The 18,121-nt window shown below is 45.4% G+C and overlaps 1 protein-coding gene across 1 annotated transcript in view; it reads right to left on the reverse strand.

The window, feature by feature from the left end:
- smarcc1a (SWI/SNF related, matrix associated, actin dependent regulator of chromatin, subfamily c, member 1a) overlaps positions 1 to 18,121 on the reverse strand; it is a 104,039-nt gene that overhangs the window by 56,545 nt on the left and 29,373 nt on the right. Inside the window, exons 8-11 of the mRNA XM_056285590.1 lie at positions 15,699 to 15,774; positions 14,226 to 14,351; positions 12,840 to 12,958; positions 5,465 to 5,589 (exon numbers count right to left, since the gene is read on the reverse strand). Coding sequence (XP_056141565.1) covers positions 5,465 to 5,589; positions 12,840 to 12,958; positions 14,226 to 14,351; positions 15,699 to 15,774 — 446 coding nt within the window. The remainder of the gene's footprint in view (positions 1 to 5,464; positions 5,590 to 12,839; positions 12,959 to 14,225; positions 14,352 to 15,698; positions 15,775 to 18,121) is intronic.

Genomic DNA, 18,121 nt, shown 5'->3' on the forward strand with positions numbered 1-18,121 from the left:
GTGTTACGTTATGATAGTTATTATGGTGCCTGGTGTTACGTTTTGATAGTTATTATGGTGCCTGGTGTTACGTTATGATAGTTATTATGGTGCCTGGTGTTACGTTATGATAGTTATTATGGTGCCTGGTGTTATGTTATGATAGTTATTATGGTGCCAGGTGTTATGTTATGATAGTTATTATGGTGCCTGGTGTTATGTTATGATAGTTATTATGGTGCCTGGTGTTATGTTATAATAGTTATTATGGTGCCTGGCGTTATGTTATAATAGTTATTATAGTGCCTGGTGTTATGTTATGATAGTTATTATGGTGCCTGGTGTTACGTTATGATAGTTATTATGGTGCCTGGTGTTACGTTATGTTATTGTGTCATGATAGTTATTATCGTGCCTTGCGTTAGTTATAATAGTGATTATGGTGCCTGGTGTTATGTTTTGATAGTTATTATGGTGCCTGGTGTTACGTTATGTTATTGTTTTACGATAGTTATTATGGTGCCTGGTGTTATGTAATAATAGTTATTATGGTGCCTGGTGTTATGTTATGATAGTTATTATGGTGCCTGGTGTTATGTTATGATAGTTATTATGGTGCCTGGTGTTATGTTATGATAGTTATTATGGTGGCTGGTGTTACATTATGTTATTGTGTTATGATAGTTATTATGGTGCCTGGCGTTATGTTATAATAGTTATTATGGTGCCTGGTGTTATGTTATGATAGTTATTATGGTGCCTGGTGTTACGTTATGTTATTGTGTTATGATATTTATTATGGTGCCTGGTGTTACGTTATGATAGTTATTATGGTGCCTGGTGTTATGTTATAATAGTTATTATGGTGCCTGGTGTTATGTTATGATAGTTATTATGGTGCCTGGTGTTATGTTATGATAGTTATTAGGGTGCCTGGTGTTATGTTATGATAGTTATTAGGGTGCCTGGTGCTATGGTGGTGTTATGGTGGCTATAACTACTCCACTGCTTGTTTAGTCGTTACTCCAAAACCTCACTTCAGCGAGTCTGTGACTTAACATTTTTTTTAAAAAAACAAGTCTGCAACTTGCTGCAAGGCTGTTGATACATAAGCTTATATGGAAGTCAGCCCCCAACAACCACAGACATGTATACATAGACACTGCATTGTGTCAACATCGCCGCCATACTGGACCGGGCAAGCCTGGCCTGTGGACTAATACAAGTAAACCGGGAACTGTGGTTTTTCTGGGTAAAAAGTACAATAACTTTAACATTTATCAACCAATTTCAATGAGTCGTTTTTAATATTCAAAGTTTATGATTAGGGATGCACTGAAATGAAAATTCTTGGCTGAAACCGAAAACCAAAAATGAGGAAACCGAGGCCGAAAACCGAAACACCGAAAGAAATGATTATGTCAATTATTAGAACCATTGCATTTATGGCTATGACTGTGTACTAACCTCACTAAAATCAAGGCATTGCAATTCAAAGAATAAATCAATTACAAAAGTATGAAAATATTCATTTAGCACTGACATTACAACAATGCACAATATAAATTAAAATTCAAAACAAAATGTTTAACTTGACCCCACTCATGTATACATTAAATAATAAAGTACAGGCCTATAACTGACTGGCCTGCTGAAAGATTGTAAAATTAAATATGTTCTCTCATAAAAACACAAAGTACATTTAAGTCAAGTGCCTTTTAAATTTTTCTCTGTAGGACTACTACAACAAAGTGCATTCAGAACAAGTGCAACTGCTGAAAGATATAACAATATTTTCTCTGTAGGCCTACAACATAACAGTGTATCAAAACAAAGATTGCCATAGCCTGTAGGCATTTAACAACAACAAATGCACCACGAATTGTGGATATGCAAAGTGGAAAACAAATATTTTAACAATAGACACACGCCCATTCTACTTCTTGAGGTAAAGTGGCAGGTTTTTCTTGATGAAGAGTAGCTTCTCTGCTTTACCACAGTGAAGTCTGTTCCTCTTCTCATCGAGAACATGAGCTGCAGCACTGAACAGTCTCTCGCTGTCAGTGCTTGTGCACGGAGCAGACAAGTACTTGTGTGCCATCTTTGCCAGGTCAGGAAAGCGGCCATGGTTATTTCTTCAGTAGGCAAGAGGGTTATCACTTCTGGAGATGGGGACTTCAGACAGATAACCATCCAACTGTTGAGCGGTTGAGCTTGTTGTCTGCCTGATATTTGAGAAAGATAAAGGGCCAGTGCATAAACATTTTCATCAAATAAAATAAAAACTGTCTAGCAGAAAAATAAAATCATCTGATAGTCACATATAGTAAGTCAGAACAGAATAGCCTACCTATTATTTGGGGCACTCTCTTGCAGGATCTCACTGAACATATCAGACAAGGAAGGGGCATGCCCCTCATCTGGTGCAGAGAGACGAGTCCTTTTTTCTGCGCTCTGCTCTCCTCCCGCGCTGTGCGCTGGTCCGTCTCCAAGCGGGTTGTCCACATCCATCGCGGCCCAGATCATTTCACGTGCGCGCTGCTTTAATCCCACATCCAAGTAATGATCCTTATAACGCGGATCAAGTACAGTCGCGATGAAGTGCAGAGGATCCGAATAGATCTCAGTGAAACGTGTGTTGACAGACTCTAAGAGGGTGCTTTTCATTGTTTTCACTCCGTGGTCCGTCTCAACCTCTTTGCTTAGAAGACGCTTTAGTGCCGCAATTAACGGATTAACGCCTGCTACAGATACATCAGCGGAGCTGATCTCTTTAGTTAACTGCTCAAAGGGGGCAAGAAGAGAGAGAATGTTCTCTATTAAGACCCACTGGTGTGAAGTGAATGTCGCAGGGAGCTCGTGATCTGCGCTGTATGCAGCCAAGACTCGCTTTTGCGCAAAGAGGCTTTCCAGCATGTAAAAAGTGCTGTTCCAGCGTGTACTCACGTCTTGTTGAAACCGCTTTATTGGTGTTCCAAACTGATCTTGCATAGACTGTAAGCGGGAATAGGCCAGCTGAGAATGTTTAAAGTGGCCAACAATTCTTCTGCCTATAGCCAATACATCTTTTACGCTGCGCTGAGACAACACTCCCTCATTCACAGCCAGATGTAGTGTGTGGGCCATGCACCGTATTCCTTTCAGCTGGCTGTCTTCTATCGCTTTTGCCATATTTCTTGCATTGTCACTGACTATGGCATGCACTTTAGATCGGTCGATATGCCAGGTGTCGAACATATTGGCGAATGCAGCAGAAATGGCTGCTGCTGTATGTGACCCTCTAAACTCTTGAGAATGGAGCAGAATCTTTTGCAGCTTGAAATCTGTATCGATCCACTGTGCGGTTAGACTGAGCATACTAGTGAGGCTGACGTCTGAGCTCCATATGTCGGTCGTGAAACTGATAGCTGTAATATCTGATGCTATAAGCTCATGGACATGAGTTGCAACAACATTAAACAGCTCAGGTAAACACACGTCTGAGAAATGCCGTCTGCTTGGCATGGCATAACGGGGCTCAATGTGATCAATCAGCCTACGAAATCCCACATCTTCTACGACAGAGAACGGCTGATCATCTAAGGCAATAAACTCCATAATTTCTTGTGTTATGCCCTTTGCCTTAGCACCATCACTGGAAAACTTTCTTGCCTTTTCAAATAAGTCCGCTACAGACGGAGTGGGCGTGCTTGGATAGACTTTTCTTTTCTGCGCCGCATTCTTCTCATATTCAGAATGGCAATCGGGATGTTTGGATTTCAGGTGATAAATTAAACCCGACACAGAGAAACTCTTTGCAGACACACCCCCTCTTGAAATTTCAGCATTGCATGTTTTGCAAATCGCTATCCGTGGGTCTTTCTCCAAGATATTGAAATACGTCCACATCGCAGACATGTTGGCTCTTATCCAGATAACTGTGTGCTGGCTGCGCTTTTTGCTTGCGTCATCACAATTCTTTTTCGGCCGTGTTGTTTCGGTGATTTAGGTCCTTTGGCCGAAAACCGAAAATGCAAGTTTGGGCCATTTTCGGCCGAAAATTTTCGGTGCATCCCTATTTATGATCTATGTGAAGTACAAAAAAAATGTTTTGTCTGTAGTTACTTAGGATGTCGATAGTTGGGCTGTAATCGCTGCTAGATGCTGAAGGCAGGAGTGTGTATCAACGTTAGGCTTACATGAACTGAATCACAGGAAGTTGAATCAGTTCATCTGGACACAATGTTTACTGAGAGAACGTTTCATCACTCTCCATAAATGCTGTGTCCAGATGAAATGATTCAACTTCCTGTGATTTCCTGACCTGGTTTACTGAGCATGCATCAAGACATGAGCTGAATTACTTTGCTGGTGGAAAAAAAGTTCACTGTCATGAAATGGCATCCATCCATCCATTATCCAAACCACTTACCCTGCTCAGGATTACCATAATTACATGAACTCCCACATTGCCCTCGAGTGTTGCACAGTACCAGTGTGTTGTGTTTAGTGTTAATATTAATATGCTGCTTTTCATTACATCTTTCTTTAAGAGGAAAAGGACAGCGCTTTACTTTTTTCATCCATCCATCCATTATCCAAGCCACGTATCCTAATCAGGGTTGCGGGGATGCTGGAGCCTATCCCAGCAGTCACTGGGCGGCAGGTGGGGGGACCCGGTAAAATGTCTTAACCACTTAGTTGTCCATTTTTGAATCAATATCATATTGAGGACTGACTCACAATATTTGGTTTATAATTGCACAACATTACTATATTTGAATTTATTGTATATACATATATATTTATTATTTTATCATACCGTTATATTATATTATACTACTTATACTATTATAAATTCATCCATTTCCTCCATCGCCCTCTGCAGTGCAGTTGCAATTTGGCAAACCCAGGTGGTGCCATAGCTAGCGGTGGTCGCAGCTCCTATTCAGTAGGCCTGGGTGGCGTTCCACTTGCCGTGCGAGCATAGCAAGCACCTTGCTTAGCCGCCCATTTTTGAGTTAGCACTCGCAGTTATCATGCCAAAAATCAGCTGAACTAATAATAATAAACTAATAATAATACTAAAAATAAACTAATCATAAATAAATAAATCATAATAATAAACTTATATGCATTCACTCACAGTAGTACTCACGCATATATTAGTCAACCGAAGTATAATTATGAAAAAATTCTGGGATTCATGCAGAGCGATGCTGTTATGACATCCATCTTGTTCAGCAGTCCCACGTGACTCCCAGTAAAACGTGAACTTAACTGAATTAAAATACTTTGCACACTGATAACCTTTAATGATCTGTTTTAGCCAAACGCAGATCCACTGTATGGACTGTACTACTATTTGGTGTAAGGTCAGCCTTCATCAGATTCTTCATCATTCACAGTAGCTGAGGCGTTGCACACAAGCAGCACACTTGTCTACATGTTTTTCGGTCAATGACAGTTGACATATCAATGAAGCCCCACCCCTCAAGAAACAAACCATTTTTGGACAGGCTGCCCTCCTCCATGGCCGCTGACGAGTCATCCATGTCTTTGCTCAGGTCCTCTTCGGTGTCTTCTTCCTCGCCTCTGTGGCCACGCCGCTTCCAGTGAGGTCCAGGGTTCCTGTGAGACAGAGAAAGGGAGAGAGGAACATCAAGGGTACATTTCATGGGTAAAAGTCATTCAGACATAGTCTACTCCACATGACTGACTGTTTACACTCGACACTTCCCTACCGGAACCTCCATTTCTGCCTAAGGTGGCACCCCACAGCACTGTTTTGCCCAAAAGCTCCCCCCACTGGTCTCATCTGTCATTAACCTTCTCACCAGGAGTTATTCCCATACAGACTATTATTAGGCACCAAGCCTTTCATCCACACAGCATATGACAACGTGGCCAGCATGTAGACCACAGTGTGCTACCCCCAATAGTTAAATCAGTGTTTATACTTGCACGACCTGTCATAATGCTTTGAAAGCGATCAAAGCAGCCAAACGAGAATACAGCAAGAAAACTGAGGAACAACTAAGTACTGACAACCCACGTAGAATGTGGCAGGCATTGCACACAATATCGGACTTCAAAGGGAGACCCAGCAGCTTAGCCAACGCCGCTGCCTCCCTCCCGGACGAGCTTAATAGTTCTTTCGTTCGGTTTGAGGTTTTTGATACCAACCTCCCAGGAGAAGCCCCCACCACTGCTGATATGAACAGCGCGCTGGCCATCGCCGAGTCCGATGTGCGCAGGTCATTCATGCGCATGAACACCTGCAAAGCAGCCGGCCCAGACAGCATTCCAGGCCGGGTGACCAGAGCGTGCGCAGTGTAACTGGTGGGTGTCTTCACGGATATTTCAACCTCTCCCTTTCCCTGCGTGTAGTCTCCTCCTGCTTTAAATCATCAGCCATTGTGCCGGTGCTGAAGAAGACCAAGATAACATGCTTGAATGATTGGCGTCCTGTTGCTCTCACTCCCATAGTGAGTAAATGCTTTGAGAGGCTTGTTAAGGGACTAATCTGTAGCATGTTACCGCCCACCGTTGACCCCCACCAACTTGCCTACTGACAAAACAGATCCACTGATTACGCAACAGCCACTACACTCCAAACCGCCCTCACCCACCTGGAGAAAAGGAACGCCTATGTGAGAATGCTGTTTGTACACTACAGCTCAGCATTCAACCATAGTCCCCTCCAGACTCTACACCAAGCTTAGGTACTTAGGACTCAGCCCCAGCCTGTGCAGCTGGATCCTGAACTTCCTGTCAAGCCGATACCAGGTGGTGAGGATGGACTCCAACACCTCTGTTCCTCTGACCCTCAACACAGGAGCCCCCCAGGGCTGCGTCCTGAGTCCCCTCCTCTACTCCCTGCACACCCATGACTGTGTGGCCACACATAGCTCCAACTTGGTGATAAAGCTTGCTGACAACACGACGGCGACGGGCCTGATCACTGACGATGACGAGACGGCATTCAGGGGAGAGGTCAACAACCTAACAAAGTGGAATGGGAGAATAATTTCTCTCTCAATGTTGACAAAACCAAGAAGCTGATTGTGGACTATAGAAAGAGAGGGGGAAGGCTGGACCCCATCACCATCAATGGGACTGCTGTAGAGAGGGTCAAGCGCTTCAAGTTTGTCAGTGTCCACATTACCGAGGACCTCACCTGGGATGAACACACCAGCCATGTGGTGAAAAAGGCACAGCAATGCCTCTTTCACTTCAGGCAACTGAAGAAGTTCGGCATTGGGCCAGGATTCTACAGGCCTTCTACAGAGGCACAACCGAGAGCATCCTGACTGGATGCATCACCGCCTGGCATGGGAACCGTACTGCCCACAACCGCAAAACACTGCAGAGGGTTATGCGGACGGTCCAGGACATCAGTGGATATGAGCTTCCCTCCATCCAGGACATATACAATGGACACTGTGTCAGCAAAGCCCGTAGGATTATCAAAGACCCCAGCCACCCCAACTATGGACTGTTCCAGCTGCTACCGTCAGGCAAGCGGTACCGCAGCCTCAAAGCCTGGACTAGTAGGCTCCAAAACAGCTTTTTCCACCAAGCAACCAGGCTTCTGAACAAAGAACATTAAAGACACTAAGACACACTCACACAGATGTAGCTTGGTGTACACAAACACACACACAAATATACAAACAACTACATACACATATGCACATTTATTAAGTCTGGGCCTACACACTCACACACACACACACACACACACACACACACACACACACACACACACACACACACACACACACACACACACACACACACACACAGCACCCTACATACATCACACACTATTTATTATCATTACTGCTTTTTTGTTGTTTTGTTGTTATTTATTCCTATTGTTGCTGCAGTGCTGAGGAGCCAAAACACAAGAATTTTACTCTCTTGTACTTGTATATTGAGACGTAACAAATAAAGAACCTTGAATCTTGAATAACCTTGCCCTGTACAATATCTGATCTATCACCAACAAAGCACCTCTGGTAAATGACTTCATCACGGAGCACAAACTGGACTACTTATGTCTCATGGAAAGCTGGCAGTCACAGAATGACTGTCTACGGCTAAATTCAGCAACTCCACCGGGATGTTTACATATGCAACCTTGGTCTTTCGGCAGAGGAAGCGGCATCGCACTGATCTATCATGATAGTACAAAACTAACACCACCCGCTCTACCTGATCAATCTTCCTTTGAGCGGCTGGCTGTTAAGCTCTGTGGACCCACACCCATCATTACTGCTGCTCTGTATATACACCTCCTAAGGCATCCAATATTTTTATCACTGAATTCTCAACAGTCTTAACCACCCTTAGCACAATGTCCCCATATATAATCCTAATGGGGGATGTAAATGCTCATTTTGATAACACTGACAATATGCTCGCTAAAGATTTTACAGCAATGTTAGATTGCTTTAATCTAACACAATATGGCAACTTTACAACCCACACTAAGGGTCATATCCTTGGCTTAGTTTGCTGTTCTAGCATCGCACCATATAACATCACCTCTGCTAACCTACCCATCTCAGACCATAAAGCTGTGTTATTCAACACCAACCTACTGCTCAGTAAATCAAGGCTGCATCCTACCATATCATACCGCAACATTACATGTTCATGCAGATGGTCTCGGCAGTTTACCTCGAACCCCATTCCTGCTCCCACCTCCTCACTCCCTGATCTTACAGACTACTACTACTTTCAGCTGCTCCTGTTAGGGGTTGCCACAGCGGATCATCAGTTTCCATTTCTTCCTGTCTTCTACATCTTCCTGTCACACCAGCCACCTACATGTCCTCTCTCACCACATCCATAAACCTCCTGTTTGGCCTTTGGCCTTCCTCTTTTCCTCTTCCCTGGCAGCTCCATATTCAGCATCCTTCTCCCAATATACCCAGCATCTCTCCTCCACACATGTCCAAACCATCTCAATCTTGTCTCTCTTGCTTTGTCTCCAAACCGTCCAACCTGAACTGTCCCTCTAATATACTTGTTCCTAATCCTGTCCTTCTTCATCACTCCCAATGAAAATCTTATCATCTTCAACTCTGCCACCTCCAGCTCCACCTCCTGTCTTTTCATCAGTGCCACTGTCTCCAAACCATATAACATAGCTGGTCTCACTACCATCTTGTAAACCTTCCCTTTAACTCTTGCTGGTACCCTTCTGTCACAAATCACTCCTAATACTTCTCCACCCACTCCACCCTGCCTGCACTCTCTTCTTCACCTCTCTACTGCACTCCCCATTACTTTGGACAGTTGACCCCAAGTATTTAAACCCATATGCCTTCATCACCTCCTCACCTTGCATCCTCCCTCTCATTCATGCATATGTATTCCGTCTTGCTCCTACTGACTTTATTCCTCTTCTCTCCAGTGGATACCTCCACCTCTCCAGGCTCTCCTCAACCTGCACCCTACTCTCACTACAGATCACAATGTCATCCACAAACACCATTGTTTACGGAGGCTCCTGCCTGATCTCGTCCGTCAACCTCTCCATCACCATTGCGAACAAGAAAGGGCTCAGAGCCGATCCTTGATGTAATCCCACCTCCACCTTGAACCCATCTGTCATTCCTACCACACACCTTACCACTGTCACACTTCCCTCATACATATCCTGCACCACTCCTACATACTTCTCTGCAACTCCCGACACAAATGCCACACCTCCTCTCTCGGCACCCTGTCATATGCTTTCTCTAAATCTACAAAGAGACAACGTAACTCCTTCTGACCTTCTCCATCAACATTCTCAAAGCAAACATTGCATCTGTGGTGCTCTTTCATGGCATGAAACCATACTGCTGCTTGCTGATCATCACCTCTCCTCTTAACCTAGCTTCTACTACGCTTACCTGATCTTATGGACTACTACAGTGATATTTTATCTTCTGCACTTGATACTTTAGCCCCCCTGAAAATATGGGTCATCTCATTTTCCCATACTACTCTGGCGCAGGGGAACTGTAGCAGACCAGTGGATGCAGACAGAGGGAGTCTGGAAACCAAAGGAAGAGAATTCAAACAAGCTGGAGCAGTTGAGATCCATTTCGCTTCTCAGTGTGGAAGGGAATCTCTTCCTTGGTGTCCTATCCAGAAGGATGACAGACTTCCTCCCGAAGAATTACTACATTTGACACTTCAGTACAGAAAGGTGGCATTCCTAGAGATCCAGGGTGTCTAGAACACACCGGAGTTGTCACCCAGTGGATCAGGGAGGTGCACGAAGAGAAGGGTGACGTAATTGTGCTTTGGCTCGACCTCGCCAATGCATATGACTCAATAACCCACAAGCTGGTCGAGACTACCCTGAACCGACATATGTTCCCAGTAAGATCAAGGACCTCATCATGAACTACTACGGGAACTTCAGGCTCAGTCACTTCTGGGAATACAACACCTGACTGGCACCCTCGAGAAGGGGATTATAACTGGGTGCACCATCTCAGTTACACTCGTCACCTTGCCGTGAATATGGTGGTCAAGCCAACTGAAACTGAGTGCAGAGGCCCTCTGTCCAAGTCTGGCATTCGACACCCCCGTATAGCCTTTATGAATGACCTCACTGTCACCACATCATCGGTGCCTGGTGGTGGATGGATCCTCCAGAGCCTGGAGAAGGTCATCTCCTGGGCAAGGATGAGTTTTAAACCAGCCAAATCCAGAGCAATGGTGTTAAGGAGGGGGAAAGTGGTGTATAAGTTTAGCTTTTTTTTTTTTGATGGCATTTCAATCCCATCCATCACCAAGAAACCAGTCAAGTGTCTAGGCAAGGTCTTTGACTGTAGCCTCAGGGATGCAGCAAGAATCCAAGCAACCATTAAGGAGCTTGAGACTTTGCTCATCTCAGTAGACAAGCCTAGCCTACCTGGCAGGTTCAAGGCTTGGATTTACCAACATGGCATCTTACCTTGAGTCCTCTGGCCTCTGCTGGTGTACAAGGTAACCCTGTCAACAGTGGAGACCTTGGAGAGGATGATCAATAGCTATCTCCGCAGATGGCTGGGTCTGCCACACGGCCCTGGCAGTGCAGCACTGTACAGCTACCTATCAGCAGCCTCGACAAGGACTTCAGGGTTTCTCGCACAAGACAGGCACTACTGTATTGGGACTCAAGGACTCCAGAGTGCCAGCAGCAGGCATTATGGTGCAGACAGGCAGGAAGTGGAGAACCCAGGAAGGCCTGAAGAGAGCATATTCTCGGCGGAGACACAGGGCTTTGGTGAGCATGGTAGCAACTGGACAGGCAAGGCTGGGAGCCATCCCACAACCTCACTATGATAAGGCCCATGGCAAGGACAGACGCCATCTAGTCCTGGAGGAGGTGCAGGCAGGTATCGAGGAGGAACGGACAAGCAGAATGGTGGGCATGCAGCAGCAGGAAGCATGAATAAGGTGGGAGGGTACGCTGGAGACAAAGATATCCTGGACAAATATCTGGCAGGCAGAGCCCCAGCTGATCAAGTTCATGGTCCAAGCTGTGCATGATGTTCTACCTAACCCAGCAAATCTCCATGTCTGTGTCAAGATTAATTCTCTATCATGTCCTGTGTGCCCTGGAAAAGGTTCACTCAAGCACATGCTTAGCAGCTCAACAACAGCCCTGGGGGAAGGCCAATACCGCTGGCAACACAACCAGCTGCTGAAGACAACTGCAGAGGCCATCTCGAAAGCCGTGACCAACAAAAAGCAAGCCTGCAGCCAGAAGAACACCGCCTTCGTTAGGGCTGGTCAGCAGCCTCAGTCACAGCCCAGAGCAGCAGCCAGTCTCCTAACCTTTGCGTGAGACTGGGAGCTGCGAGTCGACTTGGGGAGGCAACTTAGGTTCCCGGACCACATTATAACAAATTTGTTGAGGCCAGATGAAGTGCTATCATCAGCCTCTTCAAAACAGGAGATCCTTATAGAGCTGACAGTTCCCTGGGAGGACTGTATGGAAGAGGCAAATGAGCAGAAGTGGTCCAAGTACCAGGAGCTGGTGGATCAGTGCCGGACGAGAGGCTGTAAGGTGCGTTGTGAGCCCATTGAAGTGGGGTGTAGAGGCTTTGCTGGCCGCTCACTGTGCAAGGTCTATACTCTACTCGGTATCAATGGGGCTGTAAAAAGGAAAGCCATCAAGTCCACCATGTAGGCTGCAGAGGGGGCCTCTATGGTGGTTTTGGATCAACAGGAGTGATCTGTGGGCCAGTGCTACTGTGACACAAGCCAGGGCCTGATCAACCCTGGTTGGGTTGCCTGAGCGAGGGTATAGAAAGACCCGAAACACCCGAGGACCTCAGGAAACACGAATGACGTGTCCCACCATATCCTAGGATGTATCTTCGAATCAAGACAATAGTTAAGCCAAAAATATCTAAATCCTGAACAATTCTGTAGATGCTCATTTTACTTTACCAGAAAATAATGAAATAGTCCATATCATTTTAAATCTTCCTTAATAGAGGTGTTTAAGAAGTGAAATTGTTGTGATTGTTGTGTGACAAGCTGATATGAGTGAACATGCTGGTAGAAGGACTTTACCAACAGATAGTACAACATCAATAAGTAAAACACAGGTTCAACCAGTGGTGACTCCATTTTATTTTGAATGGATCTTAGGGATCTAGAGTGCTCAAACACAATTGCATGTCACATGCAAGTACATCTCAGTATGCTAAGCAAAAACACTGACCTTCATGATTATAACAAAATGGATGATTATAGAAAAAAGGATCTTTGTAATCTCAACTCACTGCTCTTCTTCCTCCTCCTCTTCTACTCTGATTAATCATCTAATTTTTTTACATTTTCTTTTGTACTAACAAATAAAAACGCAGGTCCCTCACCCCTTTTTTCCTCCCTTCTTGCGTGACTCGGCAGGGGTGCTGGGTGGCGAGGGCGAGCGTCTCCTCTTCTTGCCAGCAGCATTGGCCTTGCGCTCCTTGCGATCAGGTGTACGGGAAGACTGATCAGACAAAAGCCCCGCGCAGCGCAGGGAGCGAGGGATGGAGGATGAGAGAAAGAGGCGGACAATGAGAGGATGGAACAGTTGCACACACAAGGAGGGGAGGCAGGGGGAGACAGAGGGGAGGGGGAGGGGGCAGGGAGGATGCTGTGGTGAGGAGTGGAGGACCAGGGTTCCTAGCCATTCTTTTCCCCAGACCAGTATTACTTGACTTGATTGAATTGTTTTGGATGGTGGCTGCACCATTATATGGTTCTGAACTTAAAAGATGCTGCTCCATCCCTCCATCCATCCATTATCCAAACCGCTTATCCTGCTCTCAGGGTCGCGGGGATGCTGCTCTCAACACGAAAATTAAACATGTCATGGTTATCACTGTATATATTTAAAGACCTAAACATTTTCAAATCAATCTCCAACGCCGGCTAAGGAACCCTGATCTTTAGGACAAAGGAGAGACAGAGTGAGGAGGAGCTTGGAAAGGATGGGTGACTAACAGACAGACAGGCCAGACACTGACAGGCAGACCAAGAACATTTCACATGGGCCAAGCCACATGACGCAAACTCCAATGCATTCACATCAGGATTCAAACACACGGGGCATCCGGGTAGCGTAGCAGTCTATTCCATTACCTACTAACACGGGATCGCCGGGTCGAATCCCCGTGTTACCTCTGGCTTGGTCGGGCGTCCCTACAGACACAATTAGCCGTGTCTGCAGGTGGGAAGTCAGATGTGGGTATTTGTCCTGGTCGCTGCACTAGCGCCTCCTCTGGTCGGTCGGGGAGCCCCCCGCATCAGCAGAGAGGGGGAGGAGCAGCGACCAGGACGGCTCAAAAAGAGCGGGGTAATTGGCCAGATACAATTGGGGAGAAAAAGGGGGAAATTTGAAAAAAAAAAAAAAAGGATTCTAACACGCTTCTGCTAATTAATGTCCACTGGTTTTGTTGTTGTTGTTGTTCCATGACATAATATCCATAATCGATGTTTGACAGTGAACATGTGCTTACTGGTCCAATGTCTTCTTGACTGTGGTTAAGCTACAAGTAGGACTAATATCAGAAAATTTTATTTGGGGATTCCAAAAGGGATAATGAAGTAATTTTCAAAAACTTCTAAAACGTGCAGTTAATTTTCCGGTACTTCCCATGGCTGAAAAACACGATCTGTGAAACCCTCAAGTTCCCCGTGCATTGCAGATATAACTGTTTCTAAAGCCTATGGGAATCCTGACGCGCACACATTCTCTTTCACTATCTCTCTACCTCCTCCTCCCTGGGGAAGATCCTCTGCCGGTAGCTGACTGGCTTCTTGTTCTCATCCACCTCATAGTCTTCCTCATTCATCCACTCGTTAAAGGCATCCGTGTCCATCACCCACTTAGCATGGACCTGACAAACGGACAGAGAGAGAAAAATAAACACAAACAAAACAAAAATACAAACAAAAACACAGAGCAACATGCAGTGCTGTCTGGCTCTACATGGACAGTCCACCACAGCAGATGATGTGAGCATGGTGACTGATCGGCAACTAAAAAGAACCTTGACTGTGTCCAGACTGAGTGAGCACAGCCTTGCTATTGAACAGGGGGGAGACAGGAAAACCTGCTCCCTGCAGAGCAAAGGCTGTGCTATCACTGCACCCTCATCATCATCATTATCACTGCACCCTCAGTGAGCCTGAAACAGAGCTACACTTCCTCACCACATGTGAAAATATAAACATCTTAGAGAAGCACATTTTAAACAATTCCAACTAATAACAAAAGGTTTTCTAAACCTACCAGATGAAGAAAAACTACCAGTCCTACTAGTGGAAGACCCAAAGAGCTGTAGGTTAGCAGCAGTCTATGTTGCCGCTGCCATAAAGTGAGGGACAGTGGGTGTAAGATAGCAGCAGCAGTCTATGTTGCTGCTGCCATAAAGTGAGGCACAGAGAGTGTAAGGTAGTAGCAGTCTATGTTGCTGCCTGCCATAAAGTGAGGGGCAGTGAGTGACAGACACCTGACACGTTGTTGCTGTTCTACTTGATGACAATATGTTGGTTTTGTTTTGTACCGTGTTTCTTTGCTGTGCTGTTTGTTTTCAATGTTTTCCAATTAATGTTGAGCTCTTTCAAAGTTTAACGCCATGCTTTGGCAATATGTACAGTGTTATGTCATGCCAATAAAGCCATTTGAATTTGAAAAAGAGAGACAGACAGACTGTGAGCAGGGCATCTTGTGTTGCCGTGGTGGAATGTCACTGGGGAAAGGCTTATAATTTCACCATGTTAGCCTGCTAGTCCCTCTTGGAGTCTGCCGTCATATCTCTGACTTCTTTTCCTCACCACAGTGTATTCTGCTGCAGTACCCTGGAAATGCTCCGTATATTTCAATCCCACCCACTTTGTTCAAGCAGTACTGTGATTCTACGAAGGGTTTTCAACTTTCACACAGTAAAACCTTTTAACTGCAACCAACTTCTTATCTTTTTATTTACTTATTGATAACTTATGCTAGCCCAGTGGAAACAGTCTTTTTTTTCCCACTAAACCAACACCACTGTCTGCAACTAGGCACTTTGTCAAAGCTCCTTTTTAGTGCTGCTGTCTGATCATGCAGGCCTTATGCTGGGCTGGTTACAACGCCACCTTCATGACAACAAAACATTCCAGTCAGAGCCATTTGTTTTAATTGTTAAGGTTAACTCGGAGGTTGTACTACTTGTCAAGCAGGGCCAGTTGGTGTCGCTCACCTTCCAAGGTCTGTCAGTGCTGGGTGGGTCCTCAATATCTCCGTCCACTTCGCTGGCGGACACCCAGGTGTCATAGCTACACCAACACAGAACAATGGCTGTGAGTGACAGGTGTGTATGATGTGGAAATCCAGTACTTTTCTGTGCTGGAGACTAGAGTAGAAACCACATCAGTCCAACAACACCCACTGGATGAGATCTTGCACCACATAGCACAACACACAGAAAACAATTACACAACTCATAACATACCAAGGCTGTCAAAATTGGATAAAAATTATGTTTAATTATTCGTTCCAAAAACAAAACAAAAAAAAACACATAGGTTCAAACACATTTGAATATACACTGCTCAAAAAAATAAAGGGAACACATAAGCAATGCAATGTAGCTCCAAGTCAATCACACTTTTAAGATATCAACCTGTCCAGTTAGGAAGCAACACTGATTTGTTAATCAATTTCACCTGTTGGTAAATTGTCTAATTTCCACCAGGTGGAAATTAGACAATTTGCAAGACAACCCCTATAAAAGGAATGGATTTGCAGGTGGTGGCCACAGACCATTTGCCTGTCCTCATCTTTTCTGGCCGATCTTTGGTTAGTTTTTCATTTTGCTAGTGCCCTCACCACTAGAGGTGGCATGTGGCGGTATCTGCAACCTACAGAAGTTGCTCAGGTAGTGCAGCTCATCCAGGATGGCACATCAATGCGTGCTGTGGCAAGAAGATTTGATGCGTCTCCCTGCACAGTGTCCAGAGCATGGAGGAGGTACCAGGAGACAGCCCAGTACACCAGGAGACGTGGAGGGGGCCGCAGGAGGACAACAACCCCGCAGCAGGACCGCTATCTGGTCCTTTGTGCAAGGAGGAACAGGAGGAGCACTGCCGGAGCCCTACAAAACGACCTTCAACAGGCCACTAATGTGCAGGTTTCTGCTCAAACAGTGAGAAACAGAATGCATGAGGATGGTATGAAGGCCCGACGTCCACAATTGGGGCCTGTGCTGCTCACAGCCCAACACCGTGCAGCCCGATTGACCTTTGCCAGAGAACATCTTGGTTGGCAGATTGGCCATTGGCGCCCTGTGCTCTTCACAGATGAGAGCAGGTTCACACTGAACACATGTGACAGACATGAGAGAGTCTGGAGACGCTGTGGAGAACGTTCTGCTGCCTGCAACATCCTCCAGCATGACCGGTTTGGCAGTGGGTCAGTGATGGTCTGGGGAGGCATATCCTTGGAGGGCCGCACAGACCTCTACGTGCTAGCCAGAGGTACCATGACTGCCATTAGGTATCGGGATGAGATCCTCAGACCCCTTGTCAGACCATATGCTGGTGCAGTGGGCCCTGGGTTCCTGCTCATGCATGACAATGCTTGTCCTCATGTGGCCAGAGTGTGTCAGCAGTTCCTGTATGTCGAGGGCATTGATGCTATGGACCGGCCTGCACGTTCCCCAGACCTGAATCCAATCGAGCACCTCTGGGACATCATGTCTCGTACCATCCGCCAACGCGATGTCGCACCACAGACTGTCCAGGAGTTGACCGATGCCCTGATCCAGGTCTGGGAGGAGATCCCTCTGGAGACCATCCGTCGTCTCATCAGGAGCATGCCCAGACGTTGTAGGGAGTGCATACAGGCACGTGGAGGCCACACACACTACTGAGCCTCATTTTGAATCGTCTTGAAGAATTTCCACAGAAGTTGGATCAGCCTATGTTCTCATTTTCCACTTTGATTTTGAGTATGATTCTGAATCCAGACCTTAATGGGCTAATGATTTTGATTTCCATTGATCATTCTTAGGTTAATTTGCTCTAAACACATTCCTCTGTCTAATAAATAAAGATTTTCAGCTGAAATATTTCATTCATCGAGGTCTATATTGTGTTTTTAGGTGTTCCCTTTATTTTTTTGAGCAGTGTATTTTTGTGCATTAGGTCTGTAAGAAGGTAAACCAACACAGCGAGAGACATAACTACTTGTACAGGTGTGTGTATTTTTTTTAACTACTTGTACAGGTATATATATATGTTTAACTGCTAGTACAGGTATATATATTTAACTACTTGTACGGTTATATAGCTACTTGTACAGATGTACAGGTATATACACTCACTGGCCACTTTATTAGGTACACCTCCCTAGTACCGGGTTGGACCCCCTTTTGCCTTCAGAACTGCCTTAATCCTTCGTGGCATAGATTCAACAAGGTACTGGAAACATTCCTCAGAGAGTTTGGTCCATATTGACATGATAGCATCACGCAGTTGCTGCAGATTTGTCGGCTGCACATCCATGATGCGAATCTCCCGGTCCACCACATCCCAAAGGTGCTCTATTGGATTGAGATCTGGTGACTGTGGAGGCCATTTGAGTACAGTGAACTCATTGTCATGTTCAAGAAACCAGTCTGAG

The sequence above is a fragment of the Lampris incognitus genome, chromosome 9, assembly GCF_029633865.1.
Source record: "Lampris incognitus isolate fLamInc1 chromosome 9, fLamInc1.hap2, whole genome shotgun sequence".
NCBI classification, from domain to species: Eukaryota; Metazoa; Chordata; class Actinopteri; order Lampriformes; family Lampridae; genus Lampris; species Lampris incognitus.